This window comes from Schistocerca cancellata, chromosome 6, assembly GCF_023864275.1.
Source record: "Schistocerca cancellata isolate TAMUIC-IGC-003103 chromosome 6, iqSchCanc2.1, whole genome shotgun sequence".
Taxonomy (NCBI): domain Eukaryota; kingdom Metazoa; phylum Arthropoda; class Insecta; order Orthoptera; family Acrididae; genus Schistocerca; species Schistocerca cancellata.
The window spans coordinates 287,482,649-287,505,825 of record NC_064631.1 but is presented as its reverse complement, the minus strand read 5'-3'; the positions used below and the strand labels follow the sequence as shown (position 1 = coordinate 287,505,825).

At 40.1% G+C, this 23,177-nt stretch overlaps 1 protein-coding gene across 1 annotated transcript in view; it reads left to right on the top strand.

The window, feature by feature from the left end:
* The first annotated feature begins 6,788 nt into the window (after positions 1-6,788).
* The window catches only part of LOC126191544 (uncharacterized), a 49,518-nt gene continuing 33,129 nt past the window's right edge, over positions 6,789-23,177 (top strand). Inside the window, exons 1-2 of the mRNA XM_049932452.1 lie at positions 6,789-7,000; positions 7,078-7,284. Coding sequence (XP_049788409.1) covers positions 6,880-7,000; positions 7,078-7,284 — 328 coding nt within the window. The 5' untranslated portion in view covers positions 6,789-6,879. The remainder of the gene's footprint in view (positions 7,001-7,077; positions 7,285-23,177) is intronic.

Below are 23,177 nucleotides of genomic sequence, written 5' to 3'. Positions count from 1 at the left end.
TATCTAACACAAATCAGTTTTCACTCTTAAGGATGGTGAGTGACACACGCAGATCTAACATTGCTGATATGTAATACAGGGTACCCAGGACTTTGTACTGGGATACTTTCTTTTGTTGATTTATGTAAATGACAAAATACTGCTCCCCAAATTCAAGGATAGTTCTGTATGCCGATGCTACCTCCTTTGCACGCAAGTGTAAATATCATGAGCAACTACAAAAACTATGAAACTGTATTACAAATGAAACAATTCGTTATTTCTATGAAAATCATCTCATTGTCAGCACAAGATACCAGCAGTAATGGATTTTCACCCCACAAGACAGATTTTGAAATTCAGTTTTGCACTGGAACTGATATTGTCATCAAAGAAAACTACTGCTTGGTTACAGTTAAACTTTCTATATTTAACATGTTATAATGTGGAAACTAATTACCGTGCAAGAACATTACTTGGTAGCATTAATGTCAAGGACATGGGAAAGAGAAATAATGCAGAATCAGTTCAATTGAAACACTTGATGTGCTGCTACAGTACACCATACCACTACATACCAGTACCATTACTGGTGATGGTGATGGAGGCTGTTATGAAAAGCTTGCAATTTCATTCAAATCTGATGTGGCAAGTCAATAGAACTTTTTATCCATGTGAGTAAAACTATTGTGTAAAATCGATAGCGCAGCTTCTTACAGAAGTCTCTTCAGGGCCCTTCGGAGTCTTTCGCTTACATGTCAACATAGTTACTCCCTAATAGTATTTGTTGTTCATAATAGGGGTAATTTTACTCAGTTCAGTTAAATTAACTTGCAAAATACTGGAAGTAAAAACAATGTCCATGTAGACTATACATCCATGCCTACGATTCAGAATGGAATTTCACATTCGGATTGAAAGTCTTCAATAGGTTGCTGCTAACCATCAGGCAGAAAACTGAAAATCCTAAGATATTAAAAAAAATACAAAATAAAAAAATTATTTTACTAGCCTCTCCTTGTATAATTATAATTAAACATAATGTTTTGACTCAAGGATGCATATGCTAGTTAACACTACGGTTCAAATTAACAGGAATTTAATTTTATCATTTTATGCAGGGCTGACAGTACTCATTGCTTTGAACGAAGTATGAGAGAAAAACAGAACTTGAATTAAAAAAAAAAAAACATTTCTAGCTGTCACGGTCATTACTTCCTTCCTTTGAGAAGATGAATATCTTTTGTGACTGGAAATGAGGGGAAGATCACTTACACCACCCGTATAGAACACTTATGTGACACATTCATGAGTATTGCTCCAATGTTTGAGATCCAGGTCAGATTTAAGCAACACGCTGAAGCAACTCAGAGGTTGGTCACTAGATAGGTTACCAGTAGTTTCAAACTATGTGCGAGTATTATGAAGATGCTTGGCAAACTAATGTGAGAATCCCTTGGTGGGGAAACAATGTTCTTTTTGTATAACACTATTGAGAAAATTTAGAGGGCATGAGAAAACAGGGCTCGGATAGTAGATAGCCTATCTTCCGTCTATCTATTTGCGAGTGGAACAGGAAAGGGTATGATTTGCAGTGGTACAAGGTACCCTCCACCAGGTACCATTTGGTTGCTTGTGTAATATGTATATACATCAAAATACGAAAGAAAATTGTGACTGCTTACTACATTAAGAATAATAGTTGAACTAACCTACAGCTTCGTGATTTACTTCAAATGTTTTGTCCCACTGAAACACTCTGACAATCAGTGACTTGCATCTATAGCAGTCTTACAATTTGGAGATGTCAGTATTGCTTAGATCTATTAATATTCCCTCAGTGAGCTCTTTTTATCTAATATCACATAAACTGGATTTTTGAGAAACTACACACAGGAAGATGGCCTATAGCTGTTTACAGAAAAACAACGATCAAAATTTAAGCATATCGGTAACACACACTGGGCAAGAGCACTATACTGGATTTCCCCCCCTCCCCCCCATTTTCCCTAGAAATCTTGGCTATTCGCCGCCTTCCCCCCCCCCCCCCCCTTTTCCATAGCAACCTTCGCTGGAGTTATAAATTTATTTGTAGCATAGTCTGAGGTATAGATTAGGATGAGAAGCGATAATTTCGTTGACAGTTGTGGAACACAGCGAATGAGAAATAAAGGTTGTGGTAACAGACAAACGTGTGGCTTTGCCTAATATTTGTTTGCGGCATTTTTAAATGTATTTTCCCACATTTAACGCATTTCTCATAATTAAAAAAAATAATAAAACTACTAGGTCATCCACAAAAACATATATTAGAAAATGAACAAGCATCCGACGTGTTTTGATGCATATTACGTACAGATATCGTACACAAACTGGAAAAATGCAATGGGCGTTCCACTACGTATCCTTTACCATATTTGATTCGTTTTTCCGCATTTGCTACTGCTGGTATGGGTTCAAAGACAAATTCGTGGTAGTTAGTCTACATTAGTAAGCTGCAGTTAATGTGTTAAAAACATTTAGACACATTGTCCTCAATGCGTAATATGTGTTATGCTATAAATCACTCTGCCTTTCGACCAATAATTTGTAATCAGTTGGCTTCAATCAATCACGTAAGACTCTAATATGTAACTTTGACTAAGCTGCGGATTATTATGTCACCATAATCCGGATTATTCGCATTCAAACCTTCTTTCTACATTTAATTCTGTTAACGGAAGATTCATTCAAACAATCTGGATTGATTTCACGTTCCAAAACAACAGCTGAAGGCAGGTCTGTTTAAACGCTGTTTTGACGTCACTTACGTCAACAGAGTTGTTTACAGGTCTAGTCACCAGGCAGCGCTGTCACGCTTTCAGCCTTTCTGATGACGTCATGAAGCGATTCCTCGGGGCCCGCGAGACGCACGTGCAGTGTCAAGCCGAGATCTACGAGAAAGACAGACAGAGGCGCGTTCGTCACGAACGTAGTGCTGCGCTTGCTTGCTCGCTCAAATCAGCAGACAGACTACGTTTCTACACTGTTAACTCGTAACTAGGTGTGTACAAATGAAAACTGAAACTTCTACTGGAATCCACTACTATGTAATCTTACTGTCATTAGTCCTATAATGATGGGAAGTCCATGGGCCAACTTATGATTTGTTACGGCAGTACTGGCATACAATAAAATAAAATCATCCTAAACTGATTATCAGTTGCATAAGGCACCACTTCCAGCGTGTAATGACTACTGTTAAGTAAAAAAGACTAAATCTATAAACAAGCTGTTATATCATTTATATCGAGTATTGCTTTTAAATTAAATTTTGTTGTACTGTTAATCAGTAGGCCTCATAATAGCAGATTCCAGTAGAAGATGCAATTCTCGTTAGTTCTTACACACCCAGCTGCGAGTTAACAGGTTTAGAAACGCATTCTGTCTGCTGAGCTGAGCGAGCGAGCGAGTTCAGGACTACCTTCGTGCCGTACGCGCCGAGGCCTGTCTTTCTCGTGGGCCTCGTGTCAAAGCGCTGTGACGTACATGCTGCTGCCAGACTTTTCCGTGGGACTTTTCATGGGTTTGCTTCGTGGAGTAGTCTCTCCAGTTTCGTATTGAGCTCACTGTCGCGACTGTTATGCATAGAGTAGAAATATCTCTGGAGTGAGCATTGCATTCTACACATTGTCAACACAAAACGACGAGTGTCACGTGATATAGGGACGACGCAATTTATTTGGGTTTGCATCTGATTTCCGGAACATCTAATATTATTTCGCCGTTTGTTTATTCATAATAGCAATCGAGAATTAATGTACTTGCTACAGTTACAAAGAAAAATACGTGAAAGGAGAAAAACTTGGTGTAGTATGAATACTTTGACTTACCGACACCTTAGTGTGCTTTTTGGTTGAATTTCGAATAAATCTCTTCAATTTATTATATGTGCAACATGTATAGGATTGTTGAACAAAGTCTTCAGTAATCTGCAGCAGTCATTTCTTAGTATTCGCACACACAAATGGTAAGAAACCCCAGCGTAAGAAATGGTATTTTCTTTAGACAGTGGTGAATCTCAAAAAAGACTGGTAAAAGTTAGGCTTTTTTTCCTTTTTATACGTCTTCCCTTCAGCGTGTTACATGGTCTACACCTCTTCAGTGTGTTATCGAGGTGGTGGTGGCGGTGGTGGGGGGCAGCGAGAGTAGAGTGAACTGCGCCATACATATTTTTACTATTTGGGATACATTTGGCTTCGTAGTACACTTAACCAGCGATCGGTTTTTTTTCCACTTCTAATTTGTAATGTATTACGAGAATGTACATTAAATGCGCTAAATAAATGCATCAAACGCAATGCATCACTAAGCAAAATTGTGTTGTAGGGGAAAATAAATACACGAAAACTGGAGAAAAATGACGAACATGCAGGCAATATAACCGCTAATGTGCGGCAAATGCAGTACTTTTTGTGACACTTTCACATGTTCAAATATGTGTGAATTTCTAATGGACCAAACTACTGAGGCCATCGATCTCTAGACTTAACATTTACATGATTGCTCTGCAATTCACATTTCAGTGCTTGGCAGAGGGTTCATCGAACCACAATCATACTATCTCTCTACCATTCCACTCCCAAACAGCGCGCGGGAAAAAAGAACACCTAAACCTTTCTGTTCGAGCTCTGATTTCTCTTATTTTATTTTGACGATCATTCCTACCTATGTAGGTTGGCCTCAACAAAATATTTTAGCATTCGGAAGAGAAATTTGGTGACTGAAATTTCGTAAATAGATCTCGCCATACGAAAAACGTCTTTGTTTTAATGACTTCCATCCCAACTCGCGTATCATATCTGCGACACTCTCTCCCCTATTACGTGATAATACAAAACGCGCTGCCCTTTTTTGCACCCTTTCGATGTCCTCCGTCAATCCCACCTGGTAAGGATCCCACACCACGCAGCAATATTGTAACAGAGGACGAACGAGTGTAGTGTAAGCTGTCTCGTTAGTGGACTTGTTGCATTTTCTAAGTGTCCTGCCAATGAAACGCAACCTTTGGCTCGCCTTCCCCACAATATTATCTGTGTGGTCTTTCCAACTGAAGTTGTTCGTAATTTTAACACCCAGGTACTTAGTTGAATTGACAGCCTTGAGAATTGTACTATTTATCGAGTAATCGAATTCCAACGGATTTCTTTTGGAACTCATATGGATCACCTCACACTTTTCGTTATTTAGCGTCAACTGCCACCTGCCACACCATACCATACAGCAATCTTTTCTAAATCGCTCTTCAACTGATACTGGTCTTCAGATGACCTTACTAGACTACTACACTATTTAAACTAACTTATGCTAAGAACAACACACACGACCATACCTGAGGGAGGTCTCGAACCTCCTGCGGGAGGGGCCACGCAATCCTTGGCATGGCGCCTTAAACCGCGCGACCACCTCGCGCAGTGACGCTTTCAAGGACACTGGTTTGCTGCTGTTAAGCTGTTTGGAATGCTATCATAGCAAAAATTTACAACAGATTCGGCAATACGATAAGTTCCATATATAGCCCAAATATAGTGGTTGCTGTCCCGGATATCAAGAAATTAGTTGCATCTGGGCTCTGAACTTCTCTCAAACAAGCAATGCCTCTTTATTTTCATTTTGAAAGACATAGAGACCAGTTTATTCCAGGTATTCCGTGCAAATTGTTATGGTATTTATGAAGTGTCTATATCTAATCCACGGTACCTACGAAGAGAATCTGTTGGTCCTAGTGATGTAATGACATTCTAAACGTCCAAGGCGCTTGTAGGGCAAATCTACGGCATCGCGTGATCATGTCCTGCGCATCCTAAAGCCCCGTCCACACGCAACGATCTGTCTGCGCAGACATCGGCGCAGATGTCTGTACATGCAAAAGATCGCTGCAATTGTGATGTGTTCACACCACACAAACCCCAATCTACTACTCGCCCGCCATCTGTCGGTGTAGAAAAGGAATAGCAATGGCAAGCGACCACGCTCACCGTAAACGTCAAAAATTTAATTCAGTTATTTTGAAATATAGAAGTGGAGGAAGTTCTGTTGTGGTCTGTGTTCGCAACTTGTGATGCAAAAAAACATTCAGACCAACCTCAGGAAACAGAAAGCGGTCAAAATGGTGTAGACAGTGACTGCTAAAGCGAAAGCAGTTTTCTCACGTAAATTTACTGCGAGATTTGCAGGGCGAACCTAACGACTGGCGAAATTATTTGCTGATGGATGTCGAAACTTATAATTATCTCTTAAAGTTTTTAACCCCTCATATTATGAGAAAAAATACTTGTATGAGAAGGGCAATTTCTCCTCATGAACGGCTGGGGGTAACATATTCTTTACTGTTAATCTTCCACAAACATGGGTGGTTTGTATATATTTCAATGAATTCACTTACAAACTGGCGAGTATCAGCCATTTTAATGCCCCGTGCGCACAAATACAAACACTAGACTGAACAAACAGCTATTTCGCGCCAGATTTGCGGCGATCTCCTGTCCACACGCTTCAACTTGTCTGCACAGATGTGGTTTGAACCCACAGATTTGAGAGGTTTCGCTCAAACCTCCAACTCCAACTTACAGGTTTGCACACACCTCAGGTTGGTGCAAATCTTCTGTCCACACATAACGATCTGTCTGCGCAGATGTGATGTGCGCAGACATTTGCGCAGACAGATCGTTGCGTGTGGACGGGCCTTAATGCTCACTCCACAGATCTTCCTACACTGTACTAGAGTGTGATGCGAAGATGCGAACGAATGAACGTAATGTCTCTGAAAAATCTTCCCGCCAATTTTAATTTTCAACTGTTTATAATGACAGCAGATTCCCTGTGTAGTGTGTACATTAACGGGAAGAGAAACTATCAATTATGAGATCGATTACCCCTTCTCGGGGTATCTTCGATGAACTACATAATGCCAAGAATTTAGCTTTATACGACATATGCTCCGCTTTTAATAAGTGGGAAAATGGTGTGACGAAACTTCAAGGTACAAGTTTCATGTGTGTAAATAGTAGTCTTTTATATGCATGACTATTTTTGTGTAAAGGTGTATTATTATTTTAGACAAGCTACGTGCTCAGGAACTGCTGTTTGATAGTAGTGCAAGAGACGCAGAAAGTGCACTACTTGAGATAAAATCTAAGAAAAACAACGTTGTTCAAAAGCAGAAAGCCGCTCTTACGAAAAAAATATCCGTACTCGAAGAAGCCAACCAAAAACTTGAAAGTGAAGTGGCCGATTTAACAACAGAATACCAATTGTGGCTAGAAGGTAAGGAATTTTCATTTTTATTATGTCGTTGGAGTGAGATCGTCTCGTAATATTCTTGCCTCGATAACAGGTTCTAAACTGCAGTTTACTCTTTCTCTTAGACGTAGACCTCGCACTGTGCTACAGGCCAGTTTCGTTAACGCAACGAAGACTTAAGTGGGGCATGGTGTTGCTTATTGCTTGGCTACAGTATTGTCAAACTGCTGTCATGAAGAGAGTTTTTTCATTTATTTGCGTGTTCAACATACTACAGGGCTGTATGGTGACCAGCTTTCAATTATTTTACAGCTGATATCATTGCATACACAAAAAGCTATTTTTAAAACAATGTGGTAATAGTGATTGTAGTAAGAGCATGCATTTCCATGGAAACACGTACAGGTTGAGGTTTAGATGAAACTGCCCGAACTTTTGGAGTACAGTTTGTAACATTAGTAATTGTAATTGTCAGTGTCACATAGTGTGGGTAGTATGTTTACATATTTTGTTTATTAGGCCCATTCACTGCAACTTGTTTATCTGAGGTTGTCAAGGAAATTTCATGATCATGAAAAATGTTCAATGTTGTGGTATAATTATCCCAAAAAGTAGTTATCAAAGAAATTTCTGCTGGTGGAAGTTTGTTCCCCTTAGCTACTCTGTGGGATCTGTAAAATTTAAAATTCTTTACTGATATTTGGGCATTATTGTGTCTCAGGAAGCCTCACAAATGAAATTTGTTTTGTCTTATACAAATTACCTTGTATTTGTTTTGGTATGTTATCAGATACACCCAAAATTTTCAAAGATATATTCATGCCAGTTTTCATGAATTGCTATAGCACTCTTACAATCTACTTTTATGTTTAATTAGCTATTTAGTCAGTACAGCTTTAGCTGTTTGTGTGGAAAGCTGTCCTGGTACCTAAATACTCCTCCATTAGAGGTACGTGTAAATGAATTTAGAATTAACTTTGTCCTAACGGGCACACTGATGTAAATTTGTTGTATGTTACTAATTTTTTTTACCCACCAAAATTAAGCTTTCTGTTGTTATGTATGAATTGTTATTGTAAGGAAATCCTGTAGTACTATCCTGTTTATTTAGAGATATAAGAAATTTGTCCAATCGACAGCTATGGCATGTTGCTGTAAGTTTATGTGCCTGATCACAAAATAGATGAAAATGTGTTGGGGAAGGATCTGTTGTAAATGTCTGTGGGTGTGATTTTTGGGGCCAATAGCTGGAAAACTACTTTTTCTTTTTTTAAGAAATGATCATGATGATTGGAAAAGTTTGTACCTGACAGTGCAGCTTGTAAGAAGTAAACTGAGAGGTGCTTTTTTTACCTGCTCAAAAAGTATACAGGTCATGTCAAATTGAATTGATTAATAATTTGGCATGTGATTAAGATTTAGCATCTTCTGATGAAGAAGTGCATGTGAAATACTTAACTCTAGTTTGCATCCCCACACGAAATGGTCGGCATCCTAGTGATAAATTGCCAAAGCATTTGCGACAAGATTCCAGAGTTTGAAGAAAGGTAGCCGAAACCTGAAATTGAGACCAATGAAATTATCAGAGTTAATATTGAAATTATAGATTAATGGAAAATAGAGGTGGTGTATTCATCGTCGTGCACAAGTCGGCTCCATTGAGATGGAAATTGAAGCTGCATGTGAAATTTTTTGGCATAACTCAATGTCAGAGGTACGCTAGTTGTCAACGTGAAATTTAACCTTTCTGTTGACCACCAGACATGTCTCTGATGTAACCTTAGAGGAAAGCTTAATTTGTTAGTATGAATGATCACCTATCAATTTGTCATCTTTGGATGAGACTTAATCATCCTACAACCAATTGAAAACATTAGTTTTGAAAGTGGTGGGCATGACAAAACATCCTGCCAACCATTACTAAATGACTTCTGTAAGAACAACCTAAACCAGAGTGTTCAGAAGGCAACTTATGATACATATGTGTATTAGAGACAATTCTCATTTATTGTTTCGTCTCTGTTGCAAATTTTAAATTAGATTACATGTTTAGATCACTCTGGATCATCTTCAGGTCTGAAACAAAATAAAACTAAGTATGTATCATCCAGTTATTTACAATATGTAAATCAGCCTCACTCTCTCACCTTCCCTCCACCCATCCCACCACCACCACCACCACCACCACCACCACTGCTGCCGCCATACCTACAGTGTACACTTATTTAAAATAGTGAACAGTGGGAAATACAGGATGGAATGTAACAGTATTATGAAAAGGATAGTTGCTACTGAACGTATTGCGTAGATGCTGAGTCGCAGATAGGCACAACAAAAAGAAATGAGCTTTCGGCGAACCAGGCCTTCATTGGAGATTGAACACACATGCGCAAACACAACTCATATGCGCATGACTGCAGTCACTGGCTGCTGAGGCTACACTGCGAGAGCCGCACATGATGGGAGGTGCAACTGGGTGATGGGGGTAAGAAGGCTGGGGCAGGGAGGGGGAGTGGTAGCAGGTTAGGTGTGGGGACAGTAAAGTGCAGCTTGCAGGAGCATATGGGAATGAGTTGGAGAGAGGGTAGGGCAGTGGGGGGGGGGGGGGGAGGGTTGAGTAGGTAGCAGGAAAGGAGAGAGGTAGAAAGACTCTGTGTGATTTGGTCGAATAGAGGGCTGTGTAGTACTGGAATGGGAACAGAGAAAGGGCTAACTGGGTAAGGACAATGACTAATGAAGGTTGAGGCCAAGAGGGTTACGGGGACTTAGGATACTGCAGGGAGAGTTCACACCTGCACAATTCAGAAAAGCTGGTGGTAGTGCGAAGGTTCCATATGGCGCAAGCTGTGAAGCAGTCTTTGAAATGAAGAATGTCATGTTGGGTGGTGTGCTCAGCATCAGGGTGGTAGAGTTGTTTTTTGGCCATAGTTTGTCAGTGGCCATTCATGCAGACAGACAGCATGTTGGTTGTCATGCCCATGTAGAATACAGCACAGTGGCTGCAGCTCAGATTGTAAATCACATCACAGGTTTCGTAGGCGGGCCTGCCTTTAATGGGGTGGTTGTTGTTGTTGTTGTTGTTGTTGTTGTTGTTGTTGGTGGTGGTGGTGGTGGTGGTGGTGGTGGTGGTGGTGGTAGGATGTATGGGACAGGTCTTGCATCTAGGTCTATTACAGGGTATGAGGCAAGGGGTTGGGAACAGGAGTTGTATAGGGATGGACAAGGTTACTGTGTAGGTTTGATGGGCTGTGGAATACCACTGTGGGAGGGGTGGGAAGCATAATGGGTAGGAAATTCCTCATTTCATGACGTAGTTAAAGCTAGTCAAAACCCTGTCAGAGAATGTGATTCAGTTGTTCCAGTCCTTGGTGCTACTGAGTCACGAGGGGAATGCTCCTCTGTAGCTGGACGGTGGGACTTCAGAGGTGGTGGGTGGGGAGATAAGGCCTAGCAGATATGTTTTTGTACAATGTTTGGAGGGTAATTATAGTCTGTGAAGGCCGCAGTGAGACCCTCCGTGTATTTTGAGAGGAACTGTTTGTCACTGTGATGCGATGGCGACAGGTGGCTAGGTTGTGTGGAAGTGACTTCTTGGTATGGAATGGGTGGTAACTGTCAAAGTGGAGTATTGCTGTTATTTGGTGGGTTTGATATGGACAGGGGTAGTGATTTAGCCATCTTTGAGATGGAGGTCAACATCGAACATCGAGGGATGTGACTTGTTGGGTTGAGTAGGACCAGTCATTTCAGTGACCGCTTCACAGCCTGTTCCATCTGGATCCTTCTCACCAACTCCAGCTTTTCTGAAATGCGCAGGTGGGAACTCTCGCAGCAGTGTATCCTACGTTTCCATAACCCTCCTGGCCTCAACCTTCATTAGTTTTTGTCCTTACCTTCTAGCCCCTTCCCCGTTTTCATTCCAGTGCTACACAGTTTTCATTCCATCAACTGACCCACAATCTTTTTACCTCTCCTTTTCTGCCAATCCCCCCCCCCCCCCCCCCCCAGACTCTGTCTATCCTCCCGACTACACCTAGCTGCCCTACCCTCTCTCAGCTTCATTCCTGTATGCTCCTGCAAGCAGCATTTTACCCACCATACCCTGCTTTCCCTTCCCCTCGCTGCCCCAACCTCGTCCTTATCCCTACCACGTGGTTGCGTCTCCCATCATGTGCAGCTGCTTGCAGTGTGGGATAGGCAGCCAGAAACTGCAGTCATGTATGTAAGTTTCGTGTGTGTGTGTGTGTGTGTGTGTGTGTGTGTGTGTGTGTGTGTGTGTGTGTCTCCAATGAAGGCCTGGTTGGCCGAAACCTCATTTTCTGACAGTATTTTTGTTGCACCTATCTGTGAATCAGCATCTCTGCTAGATTTAAAATACTGACCGCAAAACAAAGTATTCTGGTATGCGGTTCTGAGTAGACAAGACAGGCTGTTGACAAAACTACTTAGGTAAAATGCCGCTTAAAGTATAACTCATTTCTTTTCTACTTATTGCAGAACATTAGCTGGTAGATATTTAGGTTTACTTTGTTTTAGATATGAAGATGATCTAGAGCACGGGTCTCCAAACTACGACCCACGAGAGCCGGCAAACCGGCCTGCGTTAGCTGGCCGTACATCCCCGGTATCCGGCCCACCAAATATTTGAGGTGGTACCTATACTGCCAACAATTGAGTTTCGAGGCCTATCGCGACCAATACACTGCGACATTGGCTCTGCTACTCGCTATAAGACTACGTAACTAAACTTACTGTTGCGCCGCTTGAAATAACAATGAGTTGACATACTCTACCTCTGTTACGTGTTGCTAACAATGATTTAGAGATTTCGTTAACTTTGCAGGATGCTTTCGTGAAGAATGTGCAGTGACATACTTTTTTGTCGGTGAAATTTGCCAGAATAAAATATGCCAGAATTTCTATCAGGTACGTCCACCAATCAAAATTATGTAATTAAGTAAAAATCGTAGTTCGTTTCAGTGCTAGCTATTCCCACAACCTTAGATTTTTGCGATTTAATCTTTCCTTTAGTCTTAAATTACGATGATCATGGAGTGCTAGGTAGATCTTGGCCCTTATAACTTCGTGGAGGAGTCAATGTGGCCCGCGGACTAAAAAGTTTGGAGAACCCTGATCTAGAGTGATCAAAACATTTAATCTAATTAAAAATGTGCAACTGAGATGGAACAATAAATGAGAATTATTTTAAATTTCTGTCCAGTGACGGTTACGTCGACTATAGTACAAATATGACTTAATGGCAGCTAATAGACCTGACTGATTTGATGCTGATATTTAGGAGAAGAAATATCTTGGGCAAGTGTAGTGAAAGGTGCCAGTAATCGAAATACTAGGCTTAAAGTAGCAGTGAGAAACATAACAGCGGAAATTCCGGTCTCAAATTCCTTCAAAGTTCTTGAGGAAAATGTAGAAACTACAGACGACTACACACCCATGCAATAGAAGACATTTAGTGAAAAAAGGAGAAAGAAGATCAAGCTAGGGAAGGCGCTTATTTATGCAGACAGTCATGGACGGGGGGTAGTGGCGGAGATTTACAGCAGGAACTCGGAAGTAGAAGTTTCATCGGTGGTCAAGCCAGGCGCCCATATAGGTGAAGTTACAAAGGACTTGAAACGTGAGTGTGCACAACTATCATCAAATGATTTTGTGATTATTATCAGTGGTGCAAATGACGTTTATAGAAACGAAGGGAAAAAGTGAAAAACTCATTGAAAGATTCATTGTCATTACTCACTCACACTACTGTAATTGTCGTAAATATACCACATCGCCATGACTTGATGGAAAATTCTTGCATAAATTCAGCAGTGAAAACAACAAACTCTAATATATTAAAGGTCATTAAGCACTTCAAAAATGTTTAAGTTGTAGATATTTCTAATCTTGAAAGGGGAATGCACACCAGACATGGACTTCATTTAAATCAGACAGGAAAAAGATCATTGAGTGATGAAATTTGTAAAATTGTACTATCTATTGTGTTAGTAATATGTTGCCATTAGAATATTATTCAAGCTCAGCCAGTCAGGAAAGTAATACTTTTTTAGATTAGAAATATGTACCCATAACAACTGCACTGAGAATGCCTTACAAAGTAATTGTAAAACAAGGCCCCTAGCACATAATACTCAGGAATACAAGCAGAAATTAGGGAAATTTTCTATTGAGAAGGATATTTTAAGTGTTTTTCATATCAATGTACAGTGTCTGAGACACAAAATACATGAGTTAGAGAATTTTCTGGAAGATTTTCCATGTGATATTCTATGTATTAATGAGCACTGGCTCTCAGAGGTTGAAGGAACTCTGTATGTTCCATCAGGGTTTGAATTAAAAACAGGTTTTTACAGACAGAGACTTTGTCATGGAGGTGTCTCAATTTTTCTAAGAAGTAATAATCATCTAGATCATCAGCTATTGAATCTAGGAACTTTCTGCTTAGAACAGTCATTTGAAGTAGCAGGTGTCCTTTTCCCAGGAATTAAGCTGATTCTGATCTCACTCTACCGAACCCCAGACACAGACATAAATATATTTATAACCCACTGGGAACAACTGACACAGCATCTACAGAAATACAAGAATTTCAATAGAATTTATCTAGGGGACATTAATATCGATGTCTTAACCCAGTCAAATGCTAGGACCCAATTATGTAATATTTTAAGATCATACAACTTCTATCTGATTAATGACCAACCAGCAAGAAAGAAGTCTTACCTAGATAATATGCTCACCAACTTAGATAGAAATTCATTTTCATACGGAGTTGAAGATCCACTCATCTCTGACCACAGTGGGATCTGGATTAAATTTCCAATGACAAAAACTGAGCATTATAAAAGGGAACAAAAAACGTTCAGAATGTTATGCGAAAGGAACATAGAGAAACTGAGATTCATTTTATGCGAGATGGACTAGGAGAGTAAAGTTGTAAACTGTAAGAATGTAAATGAGGCCTTTACAAACTTTTTGTCAACACTTAGCTTTAATATTATTAAATACTGTCCAAAGATAACAAAGGTACTAAGTAACCAAAATAACTTGAAAAGGAAACAGAGCTGCAAATGATTCACTCCAGAACTTGCAGCCCTTAGGAAGGTTGCAATCATCCTTCATAAAAAAGCCAAACAAGGAAACCAGGCAGATAAAGATAGGTATACCAGGGCAAAACAAGTCTATAGAAGGGAAATAAAAGCAGCCAAGATAAGAGCCAATGAAAATTTTATCAATAATTCTAAAAATAAGTGTAAAGCTGCGTGGGCAGTTATAAATAAAGAATTAGGAAGAAAAGTAAGAAAGGAATCAATGCCTATTGCACCTAACATATTTAATGAGTTCTTTGTAAATAGTGTTAAAAATATTACTCCCACTAACAAACATGAGTTAACATATAAACATAGAGTGAGCAACTATACCGCAGATAGAACTAGGGGATTAAATTTTAGTTGGAAACAAGTCACACCTAGTGAAATGTCTAAAATAATTGCAAAATTGAGTAACCCCAAAACTGAGGATTATTACTGATTCTCTAATGCAATATTGAAACAAATCTCAGACACAATATTGTTAACGTTAACTTATCTCATAAATTGCATCCTTGAGGAGGGAATCTTTCCAGATTGTTTAAAAATGACTATCACGTTTCCAATCCACAAGAAAGGACACAGAGACTGTCCAAATAACTACAGACCAGTTTCGATTGTCCCTATTTTATCAAAAGTCATTGAATATTGCATGAAAACACAACTATTGAAGTACTTTGAAACGAACAATTTATTTAACAATGCTCAGTTTAGATTTAGGACAGGTAAATCGACCATTAAAGCTGTAGACAATATCATCAATGAGATTGTTACCAATTTCGAGCTACATTTAATTACTTGTATTACACTCTTAGACCTCCGTAAGGCTTTCGACACTATTTACCATGAGATCTTATTTTCTAAGTTAAAACTATACGGAATAAAGGGCTCACAGTTATCGCTAATAGAATCATACCTTGATAACAGACAACAAGTGGTCATAATTGAGAACCAACTATCAAACATACTCAAAATTGAAACCGGAGTTATTAAAGGATCAGTAATTGGCCCATTTCTCTTTCTAGTGTATATCAATGACCTCCCACATAACTTGCCAGACAAATCAATTCTATATGCTGACATCAACTTAATAACATCAGACGGAAATCTGGAAACTTTACAGGACAAAAATACAGACATGGTAGAAAACTCCACCACATGGTTTCAAAGCAGTAAATTGATCTTAAATGGCAATAAAACAGAGACAATATATTTTCATTTGAGTAAGTTGAAACCAGAAGGGACGGTAAACACATCTGTCAAACTGCTAGGAATTTATTTAGACCCGAATTTGAACTGGGGAGAACATACACGACAACTATGCAAGAAACTGTCCAGAGTAGTTTTTTATTGCGCAAACTTAGAACTTGTGTCAGTAGAGCCAAATATTAGAGGCATACTGTGCCTTTTTCCACTTGCACCTGGTCCGTGGCATAATACATTGGGGGAACTCTTCAGGTGCTCAGGAAGTTTTTAAGTGGCAGAAGAGGGCAGTTAGGGGTATAAAGGGCTTACCCAACAATGAATCATGCAGACCAGTATTCAGGGAGCTGAAAATAATGACTGTCTCTGCAATATTCATATACCACTGTCTGATACACATCAAAGAAAACCAGAGTAACTTCACAGTAAGCGGGAAGTACATTCACACAACACAAGAAATAAACATTACATTGACAAGCCCCAGGTAAGACAAAAAAAAAAAAAAAAAAAACCCCAAGCTATTCAACAAACTGCCTATAACACTGAGGGAAATGCCAGTACAGCAACTAGGGAAGAAACTAAATAATTGGCTGATTCTGAATACAACCTACAACATTCTGGAATTCGAAGAAAACTTGAGACACCTCCAGACTGAATGATGATTATAGCATGAAGCGAAAATATAGGCGGTGTCATATTCTGTGACAAATTTGATCCAAGGAGATGTATAACTGTAAATACTTTTGTGTATATTTTTAAAAAATAATTGGTACCTTAAAAAAACTGTATGTATTGTATTGTGTTTTGATACCTTTCCTTGTATTTTTTGACACTGTCTGTTACAACACTAAGTTGTTTAACGCCAATAAAAATTTGATTTGATTTGATTTGATAAATTGGTGTCAGTGACCATGAACTTGTTCACTGGGTGTACATATCTAGTAGGACAGTTCATGAAGGGAAATTATACTGTGTGGTATATAGTCAATGTAAAGGTACTTCTGAAGAAACGGACTACTGCATAATAGATAGGAAAGAATGCATAAGACTGCTGATAAACAGGTGCTGAATGAAATGTGTTTGGCTATCAAGAGAGCATTGCACGAAGCCTTCAGTGACTACCACAGCAGACTCTTACCAAATTACCTCTCACAAAACCCAAAGAAATTGTGATCATCTGTAAAGCTTGTCACTGGCATAAAGGTTAGTTTCAAAACACTCTTGGATGACACATATGCTGAAATATAGGGTAGCAAAGCAAAACGCAAAAGCTGACCCTCATTAGCAACTGTTCCTTTACTAAGAAAGGTAGAGAAGTACTAGCCTTTTACATCTCGCACCACTTCACAAGTGAATGCTGTAAAGTGGGACTGAGAAACTGGGGGTGTCAGCCGAGAACCGCTAGATGTACATCTGGTAATCGGGGGCTCAAGGATGGAACAGTTTGAAAAAAAATCTGCCCGCTGAGCGCCTAGCCAGCCGGTGATACAACCCCCCTGGCTCAGGGCCAGGCCTGCGCACCAGCAGTCGCTCGCTGTCAGTGAGACTACAGCGCACATACGCTATAACGCTCTGTCGGTGGTGTGTGCAGAGTCTAAGTCCGTTATCAGTCATGTTATGTTACCAAGGTCACGCATTCCCTCTATAAGCGGGCAGTGCACACCAGTGGAACCATTCCGCTGTGAGCTCTATCTGCAACAGCATTGAAGCACTACGCCTCGTCGACGTGTGCCCGTCAATGCCGCCGCTGCATGCCTGTCTACAAACACATAATTAGTCTAGAAAATAAACTTGGCACCAATGGCACTGCACAGTATGTTATTCTGAATGGACCTGTGTTCTTTCATGGTTGTCGAATAAATTTCTCACTGGACGTCACCACGGGAGCAGCTGGCAAGGGGTGGTTTAAGCTTGCTATAGTTCGCTGTGAAAATGCTTCCCTTCCTGGACTTGAATCCTTCGCCGATCAAAATATCATCGCCTACAAGACTTGGCATTCTGGAATAGATCCCAAGAACTAAAGTAGACCTAGTTTTGTATATAGTAATATGACTTTCTGGGACTGAGAAATAGTTAAAATCAGTAAAATTAAACAAGGCTCAAAGACACAGAGGAATTTGTCAGACTATACACAGAATTTTCAACTGAGTTAGATCTTTAAACAAAGAACTATGTCTGTTGACAGGAAAAAGCATGGGTCCACTCGTCTACAAGATGGGTAGCAGAAGTGATCAGCCAGACTACCACCTGATTTCACTGACGCCGTCTGTTGTGGAATCCTAAAACATTTTCCCATCTCACACATTATGAGGTGTCTCGAACCAAGGCCTTCGCCATGCCAACCAATACGAAGTCCAAAAAACCTCGGTCCTGTGAAACCCAATTGCATTTTCGTTACATGACATCCTGAAAGCCATGGATCAAGGCACTCAAATAGATGAAATGTTTCTTGACTCCCAAAAAGCATTTGACTTAGTAAGACACCAACAACTATTAACAGAAGTACAATTCCTTGGGATATCAAGTGAAATTTGTGATTAAATTTAGAATTTCTTGCTAGGTAGATCACAGCATTTTGTAGCGGATGGAGATTTGTCAGGTGAAGTAAAAGTAATATCAGGCATGCCCCAGGGAAGCGTGTTGGGTCACCTATTGATTGTATGGGAATGCATTGACAATAATAACCAGACTTTGTGTAGAAATTGCAGTTATCTGTAATGAAATAATAGCTTAAACATTAACTGAATTTTCCATTGATGCTTGGCAGAACATGATAACAATATTAAAAAGGAAAACGCTTCCTAGTATTATGAAAAATTATATTTATTTGGTCATGAACAGGCTTTCGGCTTTTCAGGCCACCTTCAGGTGACAACTGAATGTTTCAAATAGAGATAAGTGTGATGTGCAACTTACACAGATATTATTTGTACAAAAGATACAAAAATGACAGTGTTTACCCAGTAAAATATTACAATTACATTAACTAATAAAGGGGTAAACCGAGTTTTTATGTGGAGATAGATACAGCAAATGATGAGAAACAAAATGAATTTACAGTTTAAATCTAGTATTTGTAATGAGAACTTAGTTTAGGAAGGGGGAAAATGGAAATTGAGTCTCAGTGGCTGGCATTCTATGCCGTTTGTTTCTTGATTTCCGCTACTTCCAGTAGTGGTATCTTTCTGCTTTTTTTGACCAAATGTAAAACTTCACATTCTACATCATATGGATGGTTTTCTACTGCAAATAACGGATATCAATAAACACCAGATTGGCGTTAAATGATCAGACTGTTTTCATTTTCCTCCTTGCTAACTAAAGTTTTCATTACGAATGCTAGATCCAAACTGTAAATTAATTTTATTTCTCATCATTTGCTATATGTATGTCCAAATAAAAATTTTGTTTACATCTTTATTCGTTAATGTAATCATTGTAATATTTTGCTGTTTAAACACTTGATTATTTTTGTGTCTTGTGTACAAATAATATCTGTGCAAATCACACACCATGTTTATCTCTGTTTGAACCATTCAGTTGTCACCTGAAGATGGCCCGAGAAGCCGAAAGCCAATTCGTGACCAAATAAATATAATTTTGCAGAACATTAGGAAGTTTTCCGTTTTTAACATTTGCAATAATAGCTGAATAAAGCTGCCCAAACAGCCGGTTAGACCTTGATCAGCTTCCAAATTGGTGCAAAGATTGGTAGCTTGTTGGAAGTGTTCAGAAATATAAAATTGTGACCTTCACAAACTGAGTGCAAGTGTTATCCTATGATTACATCATCAGTGAGTCACCATTGGAAAAGGTTCTCTTGTTCAGATATCTGATTGTAACAACTGATGGGAATACGAAATGGAAGTATTGCATATGCAAGATTGTGGATAAGACAGATGGCAGACTTCAGTTCGTTGACAGGATGCTGAGCAAAATGCAACGTCTACAAAGGAAAATGCATACAAATCACTTGGTTGTTCTAGCTTAGAATTTGCTCTAGTGTGTGGGACCCCTATCAAATAGGACTGATGGGGGATTTGACTGTATACAAAGAAGGTTGAAATGAATGGCTGCAGGTCTGTTTGGCTCATGAGAGAGTGTTGAGGAAATGTTGAAGTCCTAAATTAGCACACACTTGAAGGCAAATGCAAACTATCCAGTGAGAACCTACTTTTAAAGTTTCAAGAACCAGTATTAAGAATTTAGAGATACTTCAGCTCTGTACTTATTGGTCCCATCTTGACCACAAAGATAAGATTACACTAAGTACAGCACAGAGATACTTCAGCAGTCATTCTTCCTGTGCTCCAAAAGCCAGTGGAACAGAAAGAAACCCTAACATGTGTTCCACAGGAACAGGGAGAAGTCCCCAGCAGTGGCATTGAACTCTTGAAACCATCTATATGGTCCTCAGATGCAGAAGGTTGTGGATCCAAATCTTGCTCCTATAAAAAGATCAGGGGACCGGGAAAGATCTTGCATCATTGTTACAGAGAATCAGCAACATTGTTGCAGGAGCCCGAGCAGTGGTACGGGTGACAACAATTGTAGCACAAGGTGCATTGCGACCAGTACAACTGACTGAAGAGAGCATTGTCGGAGCTTCTACTTTACAGAGTTGTAGTTGATAAGAGAATGCGTGCTTTAGTGGTCAAACAGACTGATCCGCACCAGGAGATGGTTTTCAAAATGTTTATTAAAGACTAAAAAAATAACAATGACCACACTCTTTATGCAAGACATTGTTCGTTTAGCGAGACTCGTTACGGGAGGTGATCAATGAGCAAGGTTCGACTGTAATAAAAAAAAAATTATGGCGGGCAAGATACCATGCATTTCTGACCCGTTACTGTGGTCCGGATTGCTGGTTTTCGCAGGCCGGTGTTGGTCCATGGGCTGTGGTGTGGAGACCATTGCTGTAGAGCATCATGCGAAATTCTGAATTTTTTTTTTTTTTTTTTTTTTTTTTTTTGTGGTCGGAAAGGAGGGTCCACCAGGGTGAATGGTTGCAGGGTGTGATACCTGGGACCTTAACTTACATCACCATGTAGGTGACTTTGGGCATGTGTGTAGGTGATTTTGTTGACAGGATTCCACTTTGGAATTTGTTAGGCAACCACCTCAAGTTAGAGAATATTAGCTAAACACCCTACTATGAGTCTTGACAACTTCTTCCAATTAATCTGCTTACGGCTTGGGAACCTCGAGAAAGTACGTTACCTGTGACTACAGTTGCCTAAACATCGGGTGTGATTTCTGGGTGATAAGGATCTCTAGGATAAGCAACTGACCCTTGCTTACAATAGACTTTAATGAATTTAAATGTTAATTCAAAATGAGCTTATAAGTTTTTAAGATAAGTTATGTGAAAGAGTGCTTTGCAACTTTTGCTCATCAGGCTATAATAGGATAGTTTTGGGCATATCTAAAAAATATCAAAATTTAAATAAGGTGTTTTGTAGAGGAAAAAAAATTGCTGTTTCACATGACTACTGATAAAATTACATTGGAGGTGCTGTTTCCGAGATGGAGTTAAAAATGCCTAGATACCAAGGAAGAATTGATTTGGATTAAATTTTGCTACCTGTTTACCCCAATAACCATCTACTTATATAAGCTAAATTTTACAGATCCCATGGAGTGGCTCACGGGAACAAACACCCAAAGGCAGAGCTTTCTATGACAGGTTTCTCTTTTTCATGAAATAATTATGCTAGACATTGAACATTTTTAATTGCTATGATATTTATTTACAATTTTGAGAGCCCCTGGTGTGGTGAATACTATGTCAAAGCTCTTAAAACTTGTCTACCTTATTGTTGTTGTCTTTAGTCTGACAACTGATTTATTGCAGCTATTTATACTACTGTGTACTGCAAGTGCCTGTTTGCCTGTGAATAACTGCTACAACCACATCCATTTGATCCTGCTTACTATATTTGACTTTTAAACTCTCTGTTCAATTTTTGCCTTCCACTTTTCCCTCCATTACCAAATTAATGGGTCCTTCATGTTCGGGATGTATCTTATCAATTGATCTCTACTTTTACTCAAATTGTGCCATAAATATCTAGTTGCCCTGATTAAAGGCAGTTCCACCTCATTAGGTATGAAAATTATACACCTAATCTTCAGCATTCTTCTGTAACATCACATTTCCAAAGCTTCTATTCTCTTTCGGTCTGGACTGATTATTGTCCATGTTTTTCTTCAGTACAATGCTTCACTGCAAATATCTTCAGGAAACCCCCCAGGGGGTCCACAACTCTTTTGTGGATACGTGCGTAGCGAGCATGGGACTCCGAGCTAATGTGGCCTTGCTTCCTTTCCGGGCTGCATACCTTCCCTTTCCGCATCCTTCCCCATCCACCATCTTCGCCCCCCCACCCCCACCCCCCCACCCCTTCACCTCCGCCTCTTTCCTTCCCTTTCTCCCCCTCTGGGAGTATTTTTTGTGCCTACGTCCGGAGACGGACACTCGAAACTGTAACAAATTCTTTGCTTTCTCCGCTTGCAAGTCTTCGTCCTTCCTTTCTCCTTCTCTTTTCCTTACCTCTTCTCTTTGCCCTTTTCTATGCTGCGGCGTTTGAGACCTCTCTTCCTTCCTTTCCCTTTGTTTTTTTCCCTTTCTCTTTTTTCCAACCTGTGCGTGTCTGAAGGCCGACCCGCGCTTCGAATGGTTCGCCCTTGATGATACACACTCGAGTGACCACTTTCCATGTGTCCTTAGACTGCAGCCTCAACTGCCATATATGCGCCTGCGATGCTGGAAATTTGCCCAAGCTGATTGGACACTTTTTTCGTCTCTAGCGACATTCGATGACCGTCACTTTCCTAGCGTCGACGATGAGGTCACACATATTACAGACGTTATTCTTACAGCTGCGGAACGTTCAATACCACGCACCTCCGAATTGCCCCGGCGCCCCCCAGTTCCTTGGTGGAACGAGGCATGCCGTGACGCAATACGTGAGCGGCGACGAGCTCTTCACGTTTTCCGCCACCATCCTACTTTGGCCAACTGTATACGCTTTAAGCAGTTCCGTGCGCAATGCCGTCGCGTCATCCGCGATAGCAATAAGGCAAGCTGGAAATTCTTTACTAGCTCATTTAACACCTTCACTCCCTCTCCCTGGTCTCTGGGCTCACTGTCGTGCATGATACGTTAGTGGACGCCGTCGCAACTTCTAACTCATTGGGTCAACACTTTGCTGAGATTTCGAGCTCTTCAAATTAGCCGCCAGCGTTTCTCCTGAGGAAACGTGCAGCGGAAGTGCAACCTCTTGCTTTCTCCTCTCAAAATCGCGAAAGCTATAATACAGTTTTCTCCATGCGGGAACTCCAACATGCACTCTCTTTTTTGTCACTCCTCTGCCCCAGGACCGGATGGTATCAACATCCAAATGTTGCTGCATTTATCAACCCATAGCCTGCATTACCTCGCCTTTATAATCGAATTTGGACCGACAGTACTTTTCCCAGACGATGGCGGGAAGCTATCGTCGTCCCTGTTCCGAAACCTGGAAAGGACAAACGTCTCCCCTCTAGCTATTGCCCCATTTCTCTCACGAGTAGTGTATGTAAGGTTTTGGAGCGTATGGT